General features: G+C 52.3%; 1 protein-coding gene across 1 annotated transcript in view; it reads left to right on the plus strand.

The window, feature by feature from the left end:
- The window catches only part of LOC143426371 (uncharacterized), a 50,075-nt gene that overhangs the window by 14,426 nt on the left and 12,327 nt on the right, over positions 1-23,322 (plus strand). The window contains exons 2-3 of the mRNA XM_076899806.1: positions 13,092-13,195; positions 22,950-22,997. Of these exons, the coding sequence (XP_076755921.1) occupies positions 13,114-13,195; positions 22,950-22,997 (130 nt within the window). The 5' untranslated portion in view covers positions 13,092-13,113. The remainder of the gene's footprint in view (positions 1-13,091; positions 13,196-22,949; positions 22,998-23,322) is intronic.

A 23,322-nucleotide genomic window follows, 5' to 3' on the forward strand; every position in this document is an offset into this window, starting at 1 on the left:
GCCCCTCGCTATTTACACTTTGCGTATCGCCATATCGGAGTTCGTAGCGCCTGGAAAGCTCGCTTCCGGTTGCTCGCGCATACACAGTCTCCTTCGTAATTGGCACTTTAATTTATTTGCGAAACACGACGCAACGCGATAAAACCAATTTTGCTTCGAGCTGACGGAATGTTTCAGAACGTTTCCTGAAAAATAAATAATTGCGAAAAAAAAACGGAGACTTCGAGTGAAGTACGAGCGAGGCATAAATAAAGTCGATGGAGCGGAGAGTGACTTGGCAGGAGTTAAAGCACTGCTCCGAGGTAACCGTCACTCTCACCCCTTCGAGATGTACCGATTGCACGTGAAAAAGGGCGAACGGAGAAAAGAACTGTAGCTCGCGTTCCAGATGACGGCAAAACCCAACGAGTCACGTTCGATTCCACGAAATCTCATGTACATTCGTCGTAGCCACTTCCCAGGAGCTCGCAAGCTCTTCCAGCGATCGTCCTATACTTCCTTGTACCGGTTTCCTAGTCGGGATGTCGCGTCGATCTGAAAACCTTGTACAAGAAGACTGGCCATCGTGACTCGCTAAGGGATCGGGCATGTTGCATCGGTAAAGCTCGACACAGGTGCGCATGCCTGTTCCAGGGAGGACAGGATCACCGTTTCTTTAACTCTTATCCCGTCTCCACGGTATCCAGTCATTAAGGTTCCTTCACCCCGACCTTACGAGGAACGACGAAGACGAAGGTGATAGTAGCTCGTTCGAACCCGCGACTTCGAACGTACGCTCTGGGGATATCTGAAAAATTTAATCTTACACAATCGAAAGACTTTGTAGAACTCTCTATTTACGCGAACCTAGAGAAAGTAGGAAACGGAAGGAAACGACGATCGACGATAGATTAGCTAAACTCTAACATCGCGACCAACTTCTTCAGGATCGCGAATCGCAAAAAATACCTGGAGATATGCATCTTTGGAAACTGTAACGCTCGAAATCGCGCGAGCCAACGGTGCCAGAGTATCGCGTCGCGCGTTACCTCTCGAATGTGGCAGTCCCAATATTGGCGCACCATCGGAGCAGAGTATTAACCGACTCGCACAAAGAAGAACGAGGCGAATAAGAGGTAGCCCCGGCGAAGTTGCGTGGTCGTTCGCTCGCGGCATTCCCACGGCGAGGACAAACGCGCGTCGCGCGGAATACCCCCGTGCGCCCCCTGTTTACCCTCAACATTGTCTCGCTAAGTGGCACGGTGCCTTGAACTTGGCTGCCCCGACCGAAGACAGTCGCGTCTGTGGAACGCCGCGCCCAACGCCAGGCTTTCCACGTAAACGCAGGGCAAACAGTGCGCCGGCGACGCGGCAACTTCGAGGGGTTTCCCGATGTGCAAACAGGACCGAGCGTTCGTAGTCAGCTGCGATCCTTTCGCGTTCATCGAGCCGGCCAAGTGCGCGCTTCCATTATCATTCTAATTATTCACTGTTTGGACACGCGATGGCTACGGCCGCCGCGAGGGTGTCTCCATCGAATGGCGGACAACGAGGAGATTAGAGAGAGAGAGAGAGAGAACGGAGAATATACGATTGCGAGCGTCGTAGAAATCGCGTCTAAAAGGGGTGGAAACGGTACTTTGAAACAGTATCCAGGCCGTCTAATGTCAGCCTTGTGGCCTGTAATCTCCGGGAAAAATGCAAGGACGCCAGGTCCGAGGAGCCGCTACCATTTCCTTTTCTAGGCGATATTCTTATCCCGAGGAACGGCCGATCATGGGATTACGGTCCGAGGGTATCGCAATCTCGGCCCGATGAAGGCTGTTACGGGATTATCCAGTGGAACGACTTCATCGGATGCCACTCGATATCCTTTAATCCCTTATAATACGGAAAAGTTACTCGGCTCGAGCCGTGGCAGAAGTTATTGCGGCGGAATCAAACGCCGCGTACCCCGTTCGCGTGTTTTTATTTCCTCCCTCGAGGGATCCGAGCAATTTTACCAGCCGCTCTCTAATTATTTCGAGCGTTATGTTTGACGTTATCCGAGAGCGAAGTCAAACAGGCCACGGCGTCGCGGAACGATCGAGCCGCCGCGCGGCTGTTTCCGCGTTGCGTCAGCAGATATTCGCAATTATCCGCTTCTACGTTCCCGTAGCGCGTCCTCTTTCGCCGTCGTTCGCGTCTCCGGGGCCAGCGCGTTCGAGCGAGGCAAAAGGCGTCAAGTGACTCTCGCGAGGCCCTCCGCCTGTGCGTTCTACCTACCGCTTAGCGTCTAGCACCAACGACCAATCGACATTCCACGATGGAAACGACGGAGCGCGTGCATATACGTCTCTCGCCGGCTCTCGGTTTGTCATCCTCTTCGCTGGCTTCCGCCGGAGTGGCGCTCGGACGGTAAATCTTCGTCCGCGTCCCGAGTTCTTCGAGAGGCATCGATTTAACGGCCGCGAGGCACGTCCGCGAGGAGCAATCGGCGGGACGTTACGCAACGGACGTCGACGGGTATCCGTGGGCACGGTGGGACCCGGGCACGATGCCCGGGATACGGTGTTCAGTTTGCTTTGGACGAAGTGGCGCGTCATGGAGGAAGATTGCACGCGGACGGTCCAGCGGTCGTTACTTGAGCCGCGTTCGCTCGCCTCGGCCCTCTCGCATTAAGCCCCTTTTTATCCCGCCCAACGAGATAAAGAAACGCCAAGTTCCGCTTTGGTAGCCGCGCGGCGGGCACCGTGGAGAACGCGGATCGGCAGAAAAAATCAATCAAGGTTGAAGATGAACGATGCAAGCTCGCTGCCCGTTCGAGCACGCGTTTTTAACGCGCCTGCCGACCTCGCGAGCTTCTCTGTATATTAAATTATTACCCGATTTATCCGCGACATTATTCACCACTGTCACTCGCAGAAATTGCTCGCCGGGGATATAAAGTATCAGGTTTCAACCTCGAATTGATTTAACACATTATTACGATACCCGATTCGATTTAGTTATTACTCAAATTCCAACCGACGCCGCGACGTATCATAAATCGCCAGGGGCGTAGAATACACAGACGTTGACAATGCGAGCGCGCAACGGAGACAGGATTAATTTACGACCATCCTCCGCGGGTGATACCATTCGCCTCTGAATGACCGTGACGTATCCGTCCGTCAAGCAACGCCACGTTCCTCAAAGAGATCAAAGACGACAAGGCTGCAATTGAGCCTGGGACAGAATAGCCCAGGCAGGATCTGCGTCCCACGTTCTCGCCGTGAACGACGCTGCTACCCTCCGCGCTATTTCTGTCGGACGTCCCAGACGTAAAGAGGTCGAAGACACGTCGTTGGATCACCTGGCGGGTATCGGGGCATCCCCTCGGACGGTTTAAAGGACGAGGAACGCGGGATACCGCTAGTTTGCATAATAATTAATCACCGGCATTCTTCATAACGGACAATTTCCGGCGCTCCCTGGATCGTAACTAACCGCGTCTGCCAATAATGGCAGCTGGAAAGGAGGAATAGCTGATAACGGAAGAGCCGCGCGGTGGTTGCGTGGAAGACCGCGATGCAGCCTGTACAGCTACGCGTACCACGGCTGGCTGGGCACTTTCGAAGAAATATCGAGCGTAATTTCCATTACCTCACCGTCGTGGATTAGTCGGACGTGGGGATCGAACGGCTCACGCATCCTCCGCCGCGGCTGGATCGTCGTTCGGATCGGAGCGTTAACACCGGTGGGCCCGTCCCATCTTGCACGAGGAAGCGAGTGGAAACGAAGAAACAGCCGGAAACGTAAAGCATTATGTAACCCGCCGGTAGATTACCCTGGCAACGATGTTACGCTCGCATTACGCTCGACGAACGCAAAGAACGGCTTAAGTAGCGTTATAAATCCTCGCGGCGATGTCCGGGGGAGATAATGACATCGGGAACACGGTAGGAACGGGCGTTGATTCCTAACGCGTCGGATTCCTGAGAAATTTCGCGCTCGCGTTTCGCAGGGGCCGCGATAAGCTTCCATCTTCCGAGTCATAAAACAACAGCTGACGACGCCTTTCTCCTTTCCTCTTCTTTCGACGCGAGGACTGGCGAGAGTAAGGAAGCAGGGTAGGTAGAAAGGAGCGCGTCTCGATGAGAGCCGGTTGCAGCGGGATCGCGTCATTAGGAGCGGCGGGACAGAGCTGCGAGGCGGTAAAAAATTTTAATCGAAAACCGTGTTGCCCGTGTTCCACGCGACGTGAAAGAGGGAGCGACGGGATATCCGCGGCTCGAGCCCTTAAATCACATCCCTTTCCGAGAACCTATCGATTCGCCAGCCGTCCCGGGCGCCATTATCGCCGAACACGTTCTGAATTATGCACAACAACGGGGGCGACGTGATCCGCTCGAAGACGCGTCTCGTTTCGTGTACGGTCCAGCGCGTAATTGATGGTCTCTAATCGACTGGAGATTACAACGTGGCGTGTTTTAATTACCACGATCACGGTGCATGCCCTTCCTGTTATTACGCGATCCGATGGGCAGCCGCGCGATCTGAACGCCTGAGAGATTCGAATCGGCTCCTCTCCCGGGGATGATCGCGATCGCGACACACCGCGCGTACGTACCTCCTGCCGCGTACATCCGCCGTCGATTATCCTACCCGCGGTCGGCGTGGACCGCCGCCATTTTAATTTCGTGCAAATTGCCTCGATGATCGTTCGACCGGCGCTGCTTAGCTATTTACGTATCTCTAATATCAGGCTCGCGTACCGTGTGGCTCGCGCGACGCAAAAAACCCGCGTAATTGGATTACCGCGCGGCTGCTTAGAAGGGGTGGATGCAGGCAGATGCGTCGGAACCTGTTCCTCCGCGCGGTCCCCGTCTACTTTGTGGCGAAATTAATCTCACGATTACCGTGCCCTCGGATCGCACTCATCCGGGAAACGGCTCGAGGTAGAGAGAGGCGAAATTACAGGGATAGAGGTGCGGGAAAGAATCCTCGAGTTACGACGGGACGTTGCGCGAATAAACCAGAGCGATGCGGATGCGCGTAGTCCGTGGGCGAGGTTCGCGGGCCCCTTGGGAGTACCGAGCGGAATAGACAGCGCGCAAGAACGACGACGAAACGGCCACTTATGGATTACCCGTGAAGAAGTCGTTGCATTCCAGGGCGAGGGGAAGGGGTGCGGTCGTGTTTACACGACCCGTGCACTTCGCGCCGGAAACTCGCGGAAGGCCAGGGCTCCGAGTTTGCCCTGGTCGCGGCGCGCCGGGTTACGATAGAGAGCCATGGGAATGCGAGGGACCCTGGATGGAAAAAGGCTCTCGTCAAACAAAAAAGGGACCCTCGCTTTTATCGCGGCTTCTAAATTGCCTCTTTCTCTTCTCTGAACTCGCCCCTGCTTTCTGCGCCGCGACGAACGCGAGATACGGGGAGAAGAGGAAAATCGAAGAGGGTCGCGAACGATGAAGAAGGGAAAGCGTGGTGGCGCGCTCGAAAGGACTGTCGATAACGAGGTTCTGCCGTGGAAACGGGGGGTGAACGTGGGTTGTAGCGGAGGTGTCGAGAGGTTCCGCAAATAGTGGTCCGAGAAGCGTGAAGTCTTTGCTCGAGTAGGAGAGAAGGGACCAACGGGGACTCTGGTATCAAATTGGATAAAAAGCGACTTCCGTTATTATGGAGAAGAGTCACGATGTTCGAAATACCTGAGCGAGGACGCAGAGGACGGAATGGAAATTGTTTCGTCGCTGTCTATGAATTTTTCCACCGTCTCTGCGTTTAATGAAAGAGCGAAGTTACCGGCGAGGAACGGTCTGGGGGTAGAGCGGCATTGAGAAGAAGGAACCACCAACTAGGAAGAAGGAAAACGGCGGTTGGCGTGGATGATGGGATTACGGCTTTATTACTTTTTCCAGATATATAAGGGAGATACGTACGAAGGCAGGATGCGAAGAATGCGAGTAACTTACGGCCGAGTTATGTGTGCGCGGTAATAATATCGACTTAATTGTACGCTGGCGAAAGGTTACTCTGCTGCTTGCGCAACACTCAGGGGTAACGATAAAACTTTGCGAGCCTCGCAGAAACTGCGTCTTCCCAGACTGCAACTTTGAACAGTTTCTCTGGTATTCAACCTTTGCGTGCGAATTTTTAATAGAACGTCGAGCAAAGAAGATCGCGGTGGCTTAATTCTTCGCGAAGAAACATAGAACTATTCGTTTATGAACGAAATTATCTTTAAATACTCTTTATCCTTTGTACCGTTCTCCCGATCGCGGTCGACTCGACGTTTCGCTCGAACCGTGATGACCGAAACGATCTCCCTTTCGTTTAACGAAAATGAATGCGGCGCGCACACCGTAAAATGGATGCGCGTCTGAAAGGGAATCGCCGCGCGCCACCGGCAAATTGCTAAAATTTAATAATCACAGTAATGAATGCGCGCGAGGCTTAAGTAATAATAACCAGTAACATCAGCAGGACCGAAAGTAACCGGGAGTGCGCGTCCGTGAGGTGGTTTCCCGCGAGACCGTGGCAGGCGAGGAAGAGAACAATAAAAAACTAGAAAAGGAAGAAATGAAGAAGAAAAGAAAAGAGTGAAAAAATGAGAAGAGCGATGGCTATCGCCACGGAGGTTGCGGGCACCCGGCCCCCATTGCGATCTTTCGAGGAGATATTATAATACCAGGGGAATCGCCGGGCATCTTGCGGTAATACTCGTTATTACGTGCTGCTGAGCGATCGAACGATCGATCGACACAGAGGGGACGTTTCAATCGCGACGCAGAACTCCGCGAGGATGGCCAGGATAAACGAGGGGGACCTTTGAATAACCCGATGCGCTCGCCCAAGACACTTACGACATGCTCGAACGGCCCGCGCCGTCCTCGAAAAACCGAATGATAGTAGTTCGAGGTTATTACGTCGGAAACGATTAGGCTGCCCGACCGGCGAACAGATACCGCCTCGATTCTCCAGTATCTCGCGAGGACGCGACGCGTCGCCGTCGTCTTGGTATATACGCGTATACAGATGGATGTCAGCGTGCTTTTATCGAGTTATTTTACGGCGTCCCTATTTATACGTGCATGTTAGTCACGCATCGGTTATTAATAAGGACGATGGAACGCTTGTTGCGTGCCTCCAACGACAAAATTATGTGAACTGGAATGAACGATGAAAATGCTCTCTCAAAATTGTACGATCTTAGGCCATCGATCGAGACGTATGATTAGCGAGAGTCTCGAGAAGCAAAAATGTTAATGCCACGGGTAATCTTCATTCGACGGCGTGGTTTACGGGGTGCATCCTCGCGAGCGTGCACCGAAATTCCGTGAAATCGATAAATTTCTATAAGAGAGGGAGCGGGGGGAAGTGCTGGGAGGGTAGAAAAAAAGTCGGAGAAAGAAGTGGAACCGGTCGATCGGGGCGGATTCCTAAGAATCACCGAGTGAAACACGATTTATCGGTGCGAACGGACCAAATATGGCCGAGAAGGGTAGCGCGGTGGATCCAGGTGAAGACGAGGAGTCGGCAGGCTTATCCCCGACCCCCGCGGTAATTCTAGCTCAGGTAGATCTATAAATAGAGACCCGTGGTACATGATGCCCGACCTGTTGCTCGAGCATCCTCGTGTGAACGTCGAGGCCCTGAGTAATCGAACCCCGTTGTTCCGAGAGTGCCTTCCCGGGGAATGCGCGCCAGCCGCCTCACGTACCGCCGTTCCACCGTGCCCAAAAGCACTCGCCTCTTCGAGAGGTCATTAGGCGTAATGAATACCCGATAGCCCCTTAACCCGCAATATAATCGCCAACGGCGAGCCTCTAAACACGAGCGAGAACCGCCGCGGCGAGCCTCTTCCATGACTTGGCCCGCGTGCTAATGATTTCTCCCGGTAATAATCCGCCATCCCGGCGGACGTTCCTCCCTCGCGGTACGCGCCGCGCTGACTTTCCTTTGTTAAGCGCAATTTGTGCCGTTTCACACGAGCGGGCACGGTTACAATAACGCTGATGAATCGGACGATCCTGTCGCTGGTTGCTCGACGAGGTACTCCTTTCTACGCTGGTGCTCGCGATCAAGTACTGTACGAACGTCGCAGAAGTCTGCGTCGCGTAAAGTGATTAAGAGTCCAGCGTCGGACAATCCCTAACAACCCCTCTTCTCTTAGGAACGAGAACCTCGAACGCGATTTTCCCTATTCTCGCCACGAACCGGAGGACCGTACGCGGTTCTCCACGCGGTGCAACGACTCCTCTCGCAGTTCAGATCGCTCGTCGATGATCGCGTAACGAGCCGCCTCGACGTCAACCTGTCGAGAGGCCGCGGAGACCAGTCGGGGACCGCTCGATACTCGGCAATGCGGAAGTTGCCAGGCAGGGGTGAGACGGGACAAGGCCTTTCCCGCGGGCCAAACACCTTCGTCTCTGGACACGCGATACGCCGTATGGAACAGGGCGAACCCGGCCGAAACGGCAACGGGAATTCTCATAATTAATAACGCGGACGGCTCCCACGAGCCGTGGAAGGTTAGAGGTGTCGTCGACTGGTCTTGCTAATGGTAGCAGAGGATCACGCAAGTTTACAGTACACGTACCCGGCAATTTGCATAGCGTCGTCCGCCAGACTCCGTTCAGTGTCCACCTTCGCCGGTGATCCTTGATCCCTGAACCCGTTTGCGCCCATAAACTGAAACGCGCGGATCACGATGCAGCCGTTCGCGCGTTTGGTCCACTCCCGGTTAGCCAGCTCGACCCGGTATCAGATACAGTGGAGCAGCCTGTCCCGTGTTCGCTTCTTCCTCCTAAAGCTACTTACGGTATCGGTCATAAAACTATTCGTTCTTTTTTTTTTCCGCTAAGACACCGAACCGACGTCTCTTTAACCTTTGCTCGTGGCGCGCACGTATACACGAAGATCTTCCAAAGGGAAAATTGATTTAAATTATTAGTTCCGTCGAACAGGTATATACGGTACATTCCCGTACAATGTTCAAGTCGCGATCCTGGCAAACGAACCGCTCGTCGATAAGATCAGGTCGTCCGAGCATGTTTTTGGAACCAATTACCATTTATCACGAGGAATACAAATTACCTCGAACGTTCGCCGACTGATGTGGGAAGCATCCGTAATCGAACAGGTTCCCAAGGACACGTTTCGCCAAAGCGGGACATCCAGTTACCGCGTAGGATCCGCGATAACCCATAAGCCTGCCTGTCAATTATCCAGCATTCGGTTTGTCGAATGCCCCGCTGCCCGTCGTCCCCCGGGAAGATGAAGCATCGGCTTGGACGGGTCAGCCTGCCTTTTAGGAAAGGCGGACAGATCCGTTAGTCATTGCTGGATCGACGCCGATACTCATTCAGGGTACTTAACGTGACGGAAGCGAGGAGACGAGCTGCGTGTCACCGTGGCTCAGCTGTTCGCACGAAAATACCGCCGTTATGGGACTGGTAAAAATGTCCGATAACCGCGGGGACGTATCTCTCGAAGGGAATTTCGATTAGCATGAAACGCACACGGGAGCAAATAAAGGGGAGATTCTCACGGCGCGCAACCATAGAACCATTAAGAGTGTGTTCCAATTAGTACTCGGCTAGGAACAAGTTGAGAGCGGTTTATCGCGAGTTTTTCCGAGCGGAAGAACCAGTTCGAACGCCGGGATGTCCCTCGTATACGCACGACAGCCGTGCCGCGGCTCGAATCGGGCATTTGCATAACACGCAACTGCGAAATCGACTTAAGATGCACGCGTGACTGATTCCGCCTCGTGGTTGCTACCACTTGTCGCCGCGGTCCCTCGACGCGGACTCGATCTCACGGCCCGTAACATCGGGAATCGTGCGGCTTGGCCAGTCTTTAGCTAATCACGGTACATCGTCGGGTATCAATGGCTAACCGGGACACAGGGGACCTGGCGGTGGAAACTTCGCCCACGGTCCCCGCGTTAGGTGGCGGCGGCGGAGAAAAGGAGTGGAGGGACGCGGACAGTCTGTTCCCAGGTGAAGGTAATCATATTCCGCGTTCCACGGTAATGGTGAACGAACGCAGCCTCCGGGCTCTAACGGAACCTCTGGCACCAGCACCCCATTTCATCGGACCCGTGGGTGCACCTACCTGCACTTTATACTCGAGTCAAACTCCTTCGCTGCCGCAATTATCGTGCGAACAGCTGTTATCCGGGATGGAAGAGGTTCCCTGATCGTTATCAGCCTGTTGTTTCTAACTGCCGCTTCTAAGTGTCCCGTGGTTGCTCTCCCCTCTACCGATCTGCTAATAAATCCTGCGGTTAGGATCCAATTTAACTGCGCGCCTCGACGAACCGCGGGGGTCACGCGTAAGGGTTTAGCGGAGGAGAGCTTTGGATGTAGGAAATCATCGTTTATCGATGGAAATTTAAGACTGAATTTCTCGCTGTAAACGTTATTGGATAGTTAGAGTTAGGAACTACGGTTGCCTACTTGTGCGAGCTAAACTGTGCATGGTTACGCTCGTAAATTCCTACTAGATCGTTCGCGCGGAACCAAAACTGCAGCGCTCGAGCGTCAGTTACGTTCGATGAGTAGTCTGAAAAATTGTACGGAAAATATTGCTCGTCTCACGCGTTACTCGTCGTTGGCTATCATTACGCTTCGCCTCTCTGATACTCATCCGAATCTGTATCGTATCGTGAAATCGGTCTGTAGGTTGCGGCACGGCCGTACCGAGAGCGCAAGTGAAATTAGTCGCGGTTCGACGAGTGCGGCCGCAACCGGGTCCTGCAAGAAGGAAAGTAACACAGCTCGCGACGAATCAGGGTGAATCGACGCGTGTGCCGATCGCGACGAAAGGGAAACAGAAAAAGATGGAAGGGGTACGACGAGCCGAGGGAGCGGAAGATGGAAAAGCGTGTACGATCTCCGCTGAAACGACGAGCGCGCTCGCATATTCATTCAGGACGTGTCACCTCGTGGGTGTGTCGTTTCCAGCTCATCAGCGTAACGGCGTCCCTGTCGAGTAACGCGCGCCTTCGCCAGGGATGCGATAATGGGACAATGGGACGTGGATTCGTTGAATTTCGATGGAAATAGACGGGGGCAGAAAGCGGCGGCTCTTTTAATTTGGAAATTTTTGTCGCGCGTCGTGCGTGACTTCGCGGCGTGTCAAAGGGTCGAGTGGTTTTCTTTGTAAGAAGGGTTGTTGAAATTTATGAACGATCTATGCTTCGACAAGGTACTCCGCGTCGATACGCTCTCCCTTCGCATTTATAAGTTTTCGTACGTAAAATACTTGAAACTTGCAGGACAATCGAAAACCCTTTGAATAATCTTAAAATTCGTAAAACTCCCCAACGATCTTCCAATCGAGGGGGAGGCCGCCAAAGTCTGACCCCGTCATTTCTCCGCGTAACACAGTGTCTGCATTTTTCGTTGGCGAATACTTCGGCAAGGTGAACGAGGTGCGCGCGGTCGTCGATGCACGTTCGCGTCCATTCACCGAATTCCCCGGTTCAATGGGCCGTATCCTGAATACGCAATGACGCGCAGCTTTTGCGCCGGCTCTCCCGAGGAGCACGGCCTGGCCTCTGTCGGCTTCCTCTGGCCGTTCCTCGCGCACGACGCCGCCGTAGGAACGCCGATGGAAGTCCATCCAGCATCGCGGGATTCATCGCGATATACTCCGAAGATGTAATTTACAAGCGTTGTTAACGAGCAGACGCGAGCCAAGGTGTCGCGAGTCGCGTTCCCTCCTGACCCTCTCGTTCTAGCTTTCGACGAACAATGAAAGCGCCGCTGGAGGAAGCGCACGGACGGGGAAGAGATGAAGTCGACGGCTCGAAGAGAAACTACCCACGCTCTTTTATCTCGTTGGCCCTTTGTATTAAGCCGCAGTCGCAACTGGTATGCGCCGGCTTCACCAAAGTCCACCTTCTCTTCCTGTCGATTCTTCTTTTTGCCCCTCCTCCCCCGCCCCGCCCGCCCTTCCGCCTCTTTCCTCCCCTTTCACCTGGCTAGACCCGTGAACCGCGTTCCTGACATACGTAATTCGTTCTCCGCCGGCTCTTATCACATCGCAGTTCGTTGACATCGCGCGAGGAAGTGCTTCATCTTGCGCCGGAGTGCAGGTTCTCTCAGTCGAGTCACCGATCGTCTCTTCGTTTTTACTCAAACGACGTGTCTTCGTCAACTTTGACGGGAATTTAATCTGGAAATCATCGCAGAGATTTCGACAGGGATTAGAAATTACACGAATATGGATGTTTACGCGTTAAGACACTCGAATATTCTTCGAATACCCTTGTCTGTCGCCCACTATTTAAATCTACGCTTCCGCGTTCAAGTGGCCGCTCGAAGTAGTAGAAAGTTATGCTGGAAGAATCCAAGGGAACGATCGCGAATCTCTCGACGTGCCATTGACTCGTTCCCCTCAACCTTGAACTTGCCGCTGAATTTCTGAAGAGGGATTCCTGCGCGCGCGTCACCGGGAACGTAGCCGAGGCAGCCGGAAGTCGCGCGAATCCGGACACGCAGCATTCCCACGCACCCACGCCTCGTAAATTGACGCCCCGCCCGCAGACACGCGCGTACAAACACCTTGTATTTAGCGACGCTGCTGTCTTCGCCGGATTTGTTCGCCGATGCATGCGAGCGGAATGACGCCGGGAACACGCGCGCGCTTATTCATCCGCATCTGCATACCGCGCGGGAGTATCGCGAGAACCAGCCGGGCGAACCGCGAAGGCATGCGATTGGCTCGCTTCCAGCCCGTTGGTTACCGCACGTCCACCTGTCACGAGATGACAGTTACATTAGAATGCCACGTGACAAGATAAATGCGACTTTAACATTCACCGGGGGTAAATGAACAAGGGCCTGTTACAATTTCCTAGACCGTGGCCGCGTTCGTGATAATCGGTACTTATGCCTAATGGCTACTTGGAAGCATCGATTTTCATCGCACGAGCATCGTGACTGTCACTTCTCTGCTGTGGTATCTAAAAAAGGGATGATCGATCGTGTTACTGTTGAATAGATATATGATATTAACTGTTCGATCGCAGTTTACGTGAAAGTAATTGCGAAATAAAGTTTGGGATTTTTAGACTTAAAGATCAAACGGCGGGAACGAGACGAACGCGACTAACAGTACGTTTTTCATGGTTTCAGGAAACGGAAGAAGTGTGCCGACATGTCGGCCTTGAGCGCCGGGCCCTGTCGACCCGGGATTATACTCTGTCTGGCTGTTCTACTGGCATCGCAATCCAATTCTGGTGAGTTTTCGAGGGGATCCGCCGCAGGAACTTCCTCTGGAGCGAACCCGTTCCCCAACCTGCGCGAGACTTTTATCTACTGCTTTGCCCCGCTCGAACGCGCCGCGTACACGCTAGACGCGTCGAAACCTACCTCATTTGACGGCGAACAAGTGTACGTGATACGGCGCGAAGAAGAAGTCTCGACGAGGCGGAACGCTGCTTTTTTCCTCGGCCAGACTTCCTTCTTCGCGTCTTCCTTTAGAAAAAGAAAGAGATACCGGTATCACGATCGCAGACAACCATTTCAAATTCACGAAATACGATAAAAAGAAAGAAACAGCGGTACTTGAAATAATTGCTTCAACGTATCGAATCGTATTCTATCGATCTACCTAAACAGTAACAAACATGTAAAAAAAGAACGCGAAGAAGAAACATAAAGGAAGATCCTCTTGCGTCAGACACACGCGCACGCGTCTTCTCGAGCCTCGTTTTTTAAAACGACCATACTCTACGACTAACCCGAGCAGCCGATGTCTGAATGAGCAAGCCAGGCTCCGTCAGGACATCGAACCTATCTTTGCCCATAGCTCCCCACCCAGCAGGGGGAACAGTCTTACCTCATAACGCTCACCTCTGGCATCAGCCACGACGAGGGGTCCGAAGGTGGTTTCCCATGGACCTGGCACACCATATTCGTTCTTCGACGCGACTCGCGGCCGTCCCAGAGCGGCCCCGTCTTCTCCATCACGAGCCACGCTCTTCGAGGTATCGCGTAGGCCTCTTCCGTTTACGTCGAGCCGGTTTCGAATTACGTGTACATATCCGTGCCTGCTGTTCACGGCCGGCGATCGATCGGATCGCGGCCGACTGACAGATTCGATCGGGACCGATTAGTCATCTCGCTCCCCTGTGGCAACGCGACGCGTCGCTGCATTGTAAATCGCTCGAAAAGACCGGGGAGACCACTTTCACCTGCATCGCCGTTGCGTCACGCGAAACTCGAGGTCAAGTTCGTGGGAAACGAGCGGTGCACCGCGATGCAGACGTAAATTCATCCATCTCTCGCCGTTCCCCCCGCGTTGCACCTTGAACTTTACGGCTGGCTCTGTGAGAGTCGTTCCTTTGCTTCGAGTTTCTGGTCCAACCTTCCATAACGGTTTCATGCTCCGCGACACTCTCCACGTCGGATTATCATTTCGCCTCTTCCGCTTTTTTTTTGTTTCTCTCTTTTTACGGTGGAAGGTCTCCGTTTTATACGCCACGCGATCCTCCGTGGATTACCAAGGAGGACGTTCAACGACGGAGGACGTCCTTCCTGAAAATTGTACGCTAACTAAATTTTAATAGCCTCCGCATCCTTCGTGGGTCCTCCGCGAGGACGTCACGGAACACGAGTTAACAATCGTTGTTCCATTCTAACAAACCAAGCGATAGCATCGTAACGCGAAATTACCAATCAAAGTTCTGTTACCTCTATTCTCATTCCGCCTGTCCTACAAGGTTCACCAGCGCCCGTATCGAATCCCAATTAAGCGTCGACGTTTAATTCGGAATTTATATTAACCCCCTCTCGGGCGTCCATTGTCACGAGGCGTCGCAACGCGCGCACGGTTTTAACAGACGACGGGCGTTAATACAGACACCCATCGGCTTCTGTCGCGCGGGAAGAACGGATACGGGAAAAATGCAAACGCCTGTAATTGCTTCCTGGATCTTAGTCATCCTTCTCATGATCTATCAATGCCAGGGTACGGAATCGATCCTGTTTCCCGACGCAACGCGCGCCACCAAGGATCATTCTCGGAACAGCGTGTTACCTCGAACACGGCGACGTGCAAAAACGTTGCATCGTCAATGAGAACTCATTGGAGATGCAACGTTTTTGCCACGACCCAGCCCCTCCTCCTCTTCCTTTCCCCTTCACCACCCCGCCACGTTACCCCCCTCGACAATTGGCTGGTTCGACGAACACCGAGGCACGGACAAGTGCACGAGGAGGAACGATTCGACTCTTCGTGTCCGCGTGCTCTTTCCCCGCGATCCTTCCATACCCTTTTTTTCCCAAATAGATCACTAGGTGATCCTGTCCCGCGCGTGCACCACTATCCCAGCCGTTTTTGCCGCGACCCTCCCCGTTCGGAGCGTGCTCGAGATCGACGCGCTCGATCCTGGCACGATCCAACCAACCGACGTGACTCTCCTGCAGTCGATCGGCGCGTTTGACGGACGTTTGCATTCGAAAAAGGGATCGATATTCCCGACGTATCGCGATCTTCCACCGGGACGAAACAGTCCGCTGGTGAAAAAAAAGCTCCACGACTTTCGTTAGCCACTTTGTCGGGTCGGGTCTTTGAATTGGAGCCTCGCAACGCTTCTTGTCCACGATGTCTTCGACCAGACGATCTCGCGTGAAATTCTTCGCGGTCATTCGATCGAAAGGTGACCACCGTTCGTACGTTCTTCGAACACGAAGAAGCGAGGAACGTCCGATTCCATCTGGATTGCGCTCACTTTCCGGGTAATCCATCGATCGTTGCTTCTCGTGTCGGACGGCGATTATCGATCTCCGGTCGGGTGACACGTCGATCGACGCGAGGCGAGCAAAAAAGTTGACTGAAAACTGACGTCGATGGCGTAACCGAGGGACGAGATTTCGAGATCGTCGCGGAAACGATCTCTACCGGGGCCAACCGCTGTAAAAGAGGCGGCGGGAGGGGAGAAGGGGGGTAAAAAATGCGCGCGGCTGATACACAGCTGCACGAATAGCGGTTCCTGTACTTGCCTGCATCCACGTGATGCTGTGAATTCTGGTCAAACCTGTGTTGCCTCTGAAGAGACGATCTCGGCTCGCTCCTCCGGATGTCACTGACCGCGTACCTCACCGTTGCCCACTTACGGCCCGTGTCGTCGCACCTGACCCTCCGGCCGTTCCATATTTATGCCTTAATGCCGGCCAAAGTGTCGTTATCTTCGAGCATCATCGAGCCGTCGGGGCTCGCGTGCGCCTGCCGCCTTCCTCGTACTCGGCCGCTCGTTCGACGCTTCCTGAAAATATTATCGAATACGTTAACGGGTTGAACGGTTCCCCGGCCATTCGTGGAATCTTTATTGCGCGGAAGCGTCGCGTCGCCGCGGTATCGCCGCGATCGTTCGCGTCTTCGCCAGGCAAATTTCAACTGTCCCTCCACCCCCTTCGATTAATCGAATCTACGCTCGTTACAGCAATCACCGAACCTTTCAGAAATTAATCGAAGCGTTCGAGTGTTCCGTATTCGAGATACACTGTAGATGGGTTTAATAATTATGCAATTGACGTACAATATTTCTCATTTGTTTCAATATTTGTTACGCTTAAGAAGTGTACCGTACAGACGGAATGTCCTGGTTCTGTAATTGCATTATAAAAATGCCGCGTATTTTTAACCAAAGCCCGGTTAATTCGAGGCCTCGCGTTCTCCAAGCGTGCCAAGCACACAACAGACCGTTATCAAACAGTTGAACAAACACGCGTTCACTTTATTTGCCGTTCCTTATTCCTATTCGAGGGTATCCACCTCCGCTGGTTATCGTAACGATTAATTCCTGCCCGTTAACCTCGGCTTTGTGTCCGAGACGGGTGAGTAGTGCCGAAGCTCCGCTGGTCTCGCGCTCGAACGGCGAATTCGTGCGTCTCTTAAAATTCGGCGCGTGTAAAGGAGCGGTAAAGCAAACGCGGCGGTCAACAGCCATTAACGAAGGTACACAGAACCGCAGGCTTGCGCAAACACTCCCGCATAATTAGTTGCTTTTCCTAGCGCGTTATTTTCCTTCCGCGCGTCCACGCGAAGGTTGCGTATAATCTAACCCCATCGCGGAGGATTCGTCGCTCCGAGCGAGGAAGCCAGCCGAGTAGAACGCGGCTGGTACGTAGATCGGAATTAAAACACCCGTGTGCCACACCTGGCCGATTTGCATTCCAATTCCTATTTTCTTTAGCACCGCGCGGACCTTGGAACAACATCGACCGCGGATTTCCATCCTCGCTACGCGCGCTCCTCCACCCTCTATCGCTGTTCAAGCATCCAAGCCCGCCCTACGAACGTTTACCTTTCCGCGCTCTGTTTACGAACCGCGCCGTCTTATCGTTGTCGTTTACGATCATCGTCACGGCGCAGCGAAAACAGATTCCAAGACGGAAGTGGTCTTCCAAACGGAGAACAAGAGCAAATGATAGGAACGAGCCGCGTTACGATCCGCGCGGGGGTGGGACGGCCTGTAGAATGGGCCTGTTGTACGGAGGGAGCTACGTGGTGCCGGGTGCATCGAGAGGACTCCTCGTTCCCGTGCTCCTTCCATCGTCCGCGTAGCCTCCTTTGGTCCTTCTCACGCGCTTTCTTCGCCGCTCGAGGTGACGGGGTCACCGGCGATCATTCGACGAAGGGTATAACGGGACGCGTGGGTGCAACCTCCTCGTGACACTGATTAAATGATCGTATTAATCCTTGCGGCCCGTTGCACGGGAATTCGTGTCTACTCTTCTGGGAAACGTATGGATAACTGTCTGGGTTCGGTTCCGCGAGTTTATGTCTGATGTAACAGTTTTTGATTAGTGGGTTATTCAATGACTGCTGTCTGCGCGAGTTCTTTCGTAAAGCGTCTTGTTCTGGTTTGCCTTATCGCTGAATAAAGAAACGTGGATGGTCTGGAAGAGTATATCGCGCGCGATTCTTCTTTCGTTTACTTGTGACACTACTTCTTCGTCGGCTATGCTTTACGATTGCAGAGAAATTCGAAAAGAATTATAATTGTGCGAGTTGTTAAGTATTTGTGGAGATTTAAAGTACAGAAGTGGAATCGAAAGAACTGCACACATTGAACCGGGTTTTAAATTCCTTCGTGACCCAACGCGTTCAACCTCGAACGAGCCACAGCTGCTCCGTTATTCGCGATGGAACCGTAAGGAGCTGCACTTGTCGCCAGCTGTTGGTCCAATCACCTGGCACTTGGTCGGTGCTTCGCCGTGATATTGTAAACGGCAACGAACTCGATTGAATATAGCAGATAATTTATGATTGTCCTCGAAACGGTCCCATCGGTGGCGAGCGAACGCGCCGCGTATTACGCCAGAACCGGTCGGTCAACTTCTCGCGGCGCAACACGCTCGATACCAATGACATTGACATTCGCCGTCGGAAGAGGACGGAGTGGCGATACTCGCCGACCCGCTGGAAAAGCTTTAATTTGCCCCGTTAATGCAGAAGTCGTTCATCATCATTTGCCACTGGCGCAATTTATTGTCACGCGGGGAAATGTCCGTACACGCTGATTGGGCGACGAAAAAATTTGCGATATTATGCAGCGGACAAGTTGATTGAACTCCTTAAAGAAAAAAAAAAAAAAAAAAAAAACAGCGAACGCACCGAGTGGAAACTATAAATTATTCATGGTAATTTACGTGAACTCGTTGGGTGATTCTACAGTCTGTTTTTCTAACCAGTATAGATAGAACTAGGTCCTCTTGGTTGACGTTAGTTTAATCGATGTACTTTGTATCTAATTATCCGAATATTACCGTGTATTTGATAAATGAACGATGTATCGTCGATTAATCAAATATCTGAAACTTGTCGAGATATGGTTGTTAATTACTTCGTACTACTTGTCGTAACTTTGATACGTGTATGTATATATACAAGCTTTTAAGATCATTAAGATAGTTTTCCTTTTTGATGGATTTATATTATATGACGTTATGAGAAGTACACGTGTAACTATTTTTTGATATTACTGCTGAGATAGTTGATGAATTATCAGTCATGTTTTTTAATATGGAGTACATCAGTGAAATATATGATTGCTGTCGTAACTATTAACATACATTCGTTACGATTTGCTTCGAAGAACTATTTATTAAAATAGGATAGCACTTTCGCAGCTCGCCTGACTAATACAGGCCTGATCTACTTACACAGCCATCGTGGCGTCATTAGCGCACAAATGACCACGTATCGCGCTATAAAAATGACAGGCAATCAACTATAATTCATACTTAGATTACAAGCTTTTCAATCCACTCTTATATTAGCGACGATATTATTCAAACCATTTCGACCCCCCAGGTATTCAGCTTCGTGACAAGTACTCCACATACAAACTCGTATAACCATAATTTCCAATACACTTATACGCTGTTCTTCTACATTGATGAGAAACCTTCGACGATAAAGCTCGCGATCGCGAACAGCAATATTTTCGCCATCTGAATAGCCGCATTTCTTCTTGCAACAGAGGAGAGTTTTTCCCGCAAGAGTCTCGTAACGAAGCGTCTCATCTGGCTGATCGGAGATCGATATTATTCCATCCAGTTCTCGATCGAGGACACCGCGAGGAGAATTCCATCACGGTGGTTGCGGTGCAGGCTAAACCGCGACCTTGGTGGACACGTAGCGCAGAATTTCGTGCACGCGATACGCGTCGGGGAGCAGAAAGCCAGCTGCTCATCGGAGCGTGTGCGGTTGATGGTAATGAACTTTCGCGAGGCAAGGCCGCCAGGGGTGATTTCATAACGCGCGCGCAACGCTGCCTCGCCCCGTACTTGGGTGCCCGGAGAAACGGTCGAACAGCACGCTCGACCCGTACGGGAAGAGGCGGTTTCGCAATAAAAAGCGCGATCTTCGCGGTGGAGAACGTTGACTTACATAATGACGCGAGCCTCCGCGATGAATAAGACCCGGCCTCGATTACCGTTCCTTCGCGGACGCGTGGATTTTTGCCCGCCGCTCGAGGCGAGATCGCGATTATTGTTCGCGGAGATAAACCCGCAAAGGCCGTTCGTTTGTCCTTGGTTAATTACGCGCGCTGGAATTCCGTGGTCGTGGCACCTGCGCCGGAGAACGTAACGAGCGGAACTCCTCTTTTTCGATAAATACACGCGTGTACAGTTACTTCGCTCGTTAACATTCGAGTACAAGCAATTTTCACTCCTCAGGGGTTTTGCATTCATTTTACAAGGGGGACGAACATTCTTTTTCGCTCGGCGAAGAAATTACACGGGACAGATATGGAAAAATGATGAAATCCAACGCGGACGGTTCGAGAGCGATCCCGTTAGGGCCTGTCAATTTGTTCCATTTAATTCGTCCGTTTCCTCTAAATCAATCGAGAGCGTGGACCGCAAGAAACGCAGGCCGCGCTTCTACGCCAGCGGATACCCCGAAGAAATCGGCCGACGACGTCGAAGAAACTGGTATTCCCGTCCATCCATTGATCCCGTCAGCGAACAAATCATTTATCGTGGCTGGCAAAAAACGCTGCTTCTTCTTCCTCACCTGTCGTCCACGAGTCTCTGGGTAACCGCGTCCGAGTGGCAGACAACGGTAACGGTTCCCCAGCGCGGAACGTTAATCAGAATCTGGTGGTGGTTCCCTGGATGAACGAAAAAAACCGCGAGCAACCTGCGTAAATTTCCTTGGTTCACGGATTCGCGGCTCTCCCCTCGAACCGTATTCGCGATGAGGATTACGAGCGACACCCGCCCCTGCGTTCGCCAGGACGCTCGCCAAGGCGTTCTCCAAGGCGTTCGCCAGAGCGTTCGCCAGGGCGTTCTCTAAGCCGTGATAATTTAGCGCAGGCACCGCGCTGGACAAGAATCGTCTCGAGGTAGCAACGTGTGCATACCTGCGTATATACACACGTCGGTACGTGCTCGGGCCCCGTGTAACGTGGAGGCACGCGGCTGGTACACGTTCGTGGGACCCGCGACGGAGCCACCGCGGATGGTCCTTCCATTCACGGAGCCCGGTTCGCTGCTTCCCAGTACAATTCGATTCGCTGGAAGCCGCTGCTCGCGCCCCGCGCCTACCACGGGACGCTGATCCACGAATATATGCCTTGGCTCGCCGCGACTCACGTATACGAATACGCGAACGTACACGCCGGCCGGGAGCACCTTGCGGAAACGCACGCGCCGCGCATTTCAACCTCGCGCCTTCGAGTCGCGGATCGACTTCCGATCGGCAGGCCTCGACGGTTCCCAGGGCCCGTCACCTGTCAGACGTGCCTGCCTCTACGCCGCCGCGAGACACGACCTGCTCCATTTTTTCACTGGAAATGGGCTTCCCACTATTTTCTACGGTATTCTCGCACGAAACTTTTTTCACCACAATCATCCATTGTGCCTTAATCATTTTATTTCATCGCACGTGTGCGTTTATTGTTTTAGTCTTTTTTACGTCCAACGTTTTGTACGCATATGTGCGAACAGAAGTTATTACCTTTGTTATTTGTTAATATTTATTCATTATCTTCCACGTTCTATTCGCGAGTGGAAAGTCTGTATTACTTGTCGTGGACGGCTCCTCTGTCTGTTCCTTTCTACCTGTGGAATGCAGAATTATATTTGTCCAATAAGTGGGCTTTTCGGACGTTGCTCGGTTTCCGAGGCGGTGGCATTAAAATTTATTAAGCGAATCGATTTAAAACAAAGGAGATCGTGATACGAGCCACGAAAAAATGTTTGCGAGGCATCTTCAGCGCCATGTAATAAATCTGCCAGCTCGGTACGTTCAATGAAGGGATTATACTGGACATTCGAATCCTTCGCCTCGCGGTGCACGTATCCGCGTACGGGTACGTTTTGTGCATCACAAGAAGTTCCTGGACAGTTTTGAAAGAAAAAGTACGAGCAGAGACTTTTCAAAGGAGAACGACGTGTCATTTGCGAATTCATAAATTCTCCTTCGCTTCGATAGAACTCGACGAGGCGGATATATCGTTACGAATGACACCCTCTTTTTCATCGTTTCTTATTATCGATTACAATCTTCTCAAAATTTTTTAGTCACACTTGAGAAGTACAGCGTGTATTCTTGCATTATAAAAATAAACCATCTAAAGAAAACGTAATTAACAAACAAGGCGCATACCAGGACGCGTATACATCGCATCATCGAGCTCGAAGGAAGCGTTCGCGCAGAAATTCTCAATAACGCGAAAAGCGAAGGCGTAAGTCGGGAAAAGAGGATACAAAGGATCCTATCGGCGCACAGAGAGGCTTATTGTGCGAGCAGAAAGAATGACAGGGCGATTGTGCCCTCGCGAGGGTGCCGTCCCGCGTTTCACGAACAATCGAACGGCCGTGTACCGCGCGCGGCACTTCAATTCCGAAGAAATTGCGAAAAACGCCCGCGTGCCGAGAGCAGGGTGTACGTAGCGCGTGTCGCGCGTGCGTTCCTCCTCTTTTCTTCTTTTCTTCGCGCGCATCTGTGACGACAGTGAAATCTAGCGGGATAAAGACGGGGACACGGACGGGGGACGGGGAACGAGGCGAAAGAGGATTCTGTATTCCAGCGCACGCTCGTCATACAATTCGTTCGACTGGGGCGAGGGTGTTAACGAGAATTCGCCCACGCACGCTCGCGCCATATGACGCTTTGACTCACTCCGTTGTTAAACCCGGTTCACCCCCCGGACAAACGCAGCCCGCCGGTAATTACTATGATAAACTGCCACGCAGACGAGACACGGCCTCGTCTACCCGCGAATTTCATGGGAAAATGGAGTTGCTAAGATTATTTAGCCTCGTGCACGTCGCGCGTACACGAACGTTGGAATTCGACGTTCGACTCGCGAAATTGATGTTCGTTTCAATCTACGCGGCATTGTACCGCGCCGCGACGCGGCTGATTTATCATCGCCCGTGTATTACCGTGGATTGTACGCGCGTGCGATCAGGCACGCCGAGATGAACCGGATAATAACGTTTCATTTTTCCCCTATTTTTCTGTTGCAGCGCCCGTATACGACCAGGATACCACGCAGGTAGCTGAATACGAGAGAGGTGTGTACGCCGCGGCGACTTTTATTACTCCTAATCAATGTACACGTACGCGACCGACGTGAGGTTAATTGTATCGCAGTCGAACAGACGGCACGTGCCGTTTTAACGATTCTTACACGGCACCGCTTTCAATCGATCCTTTCGATGAATATTAAGAACGTCGAGCACCGTTTCATCCTGCTGTCATATGTACATACGTCTGTATTTGCAATGCTAAAACGCGTGTCCTTTATGGAACGTTGCTTGTCGCACTCTCGTTAATTCATTGATTCGGATCGATAATGAAACAGAAAAAAAGAAGCGGCGAGAGAAAGGGAGGCCCTAA

Source organism: Xylocopa sonorina, chromosome 8 (assembly GCF_050948175.1).
Source record: "Xylocopa sonorina isolate GNS202 chromosome 8, iyXylSono1_principal, whole genome shotgun sequence".
Taxonomy (NCBI): domain Eukaryota; kingdom Metazoa; phylum Arthropoda; class Insecta; order Hymenoptera; family Apidae; genus Xylocopa; species Xylocopa sonorina.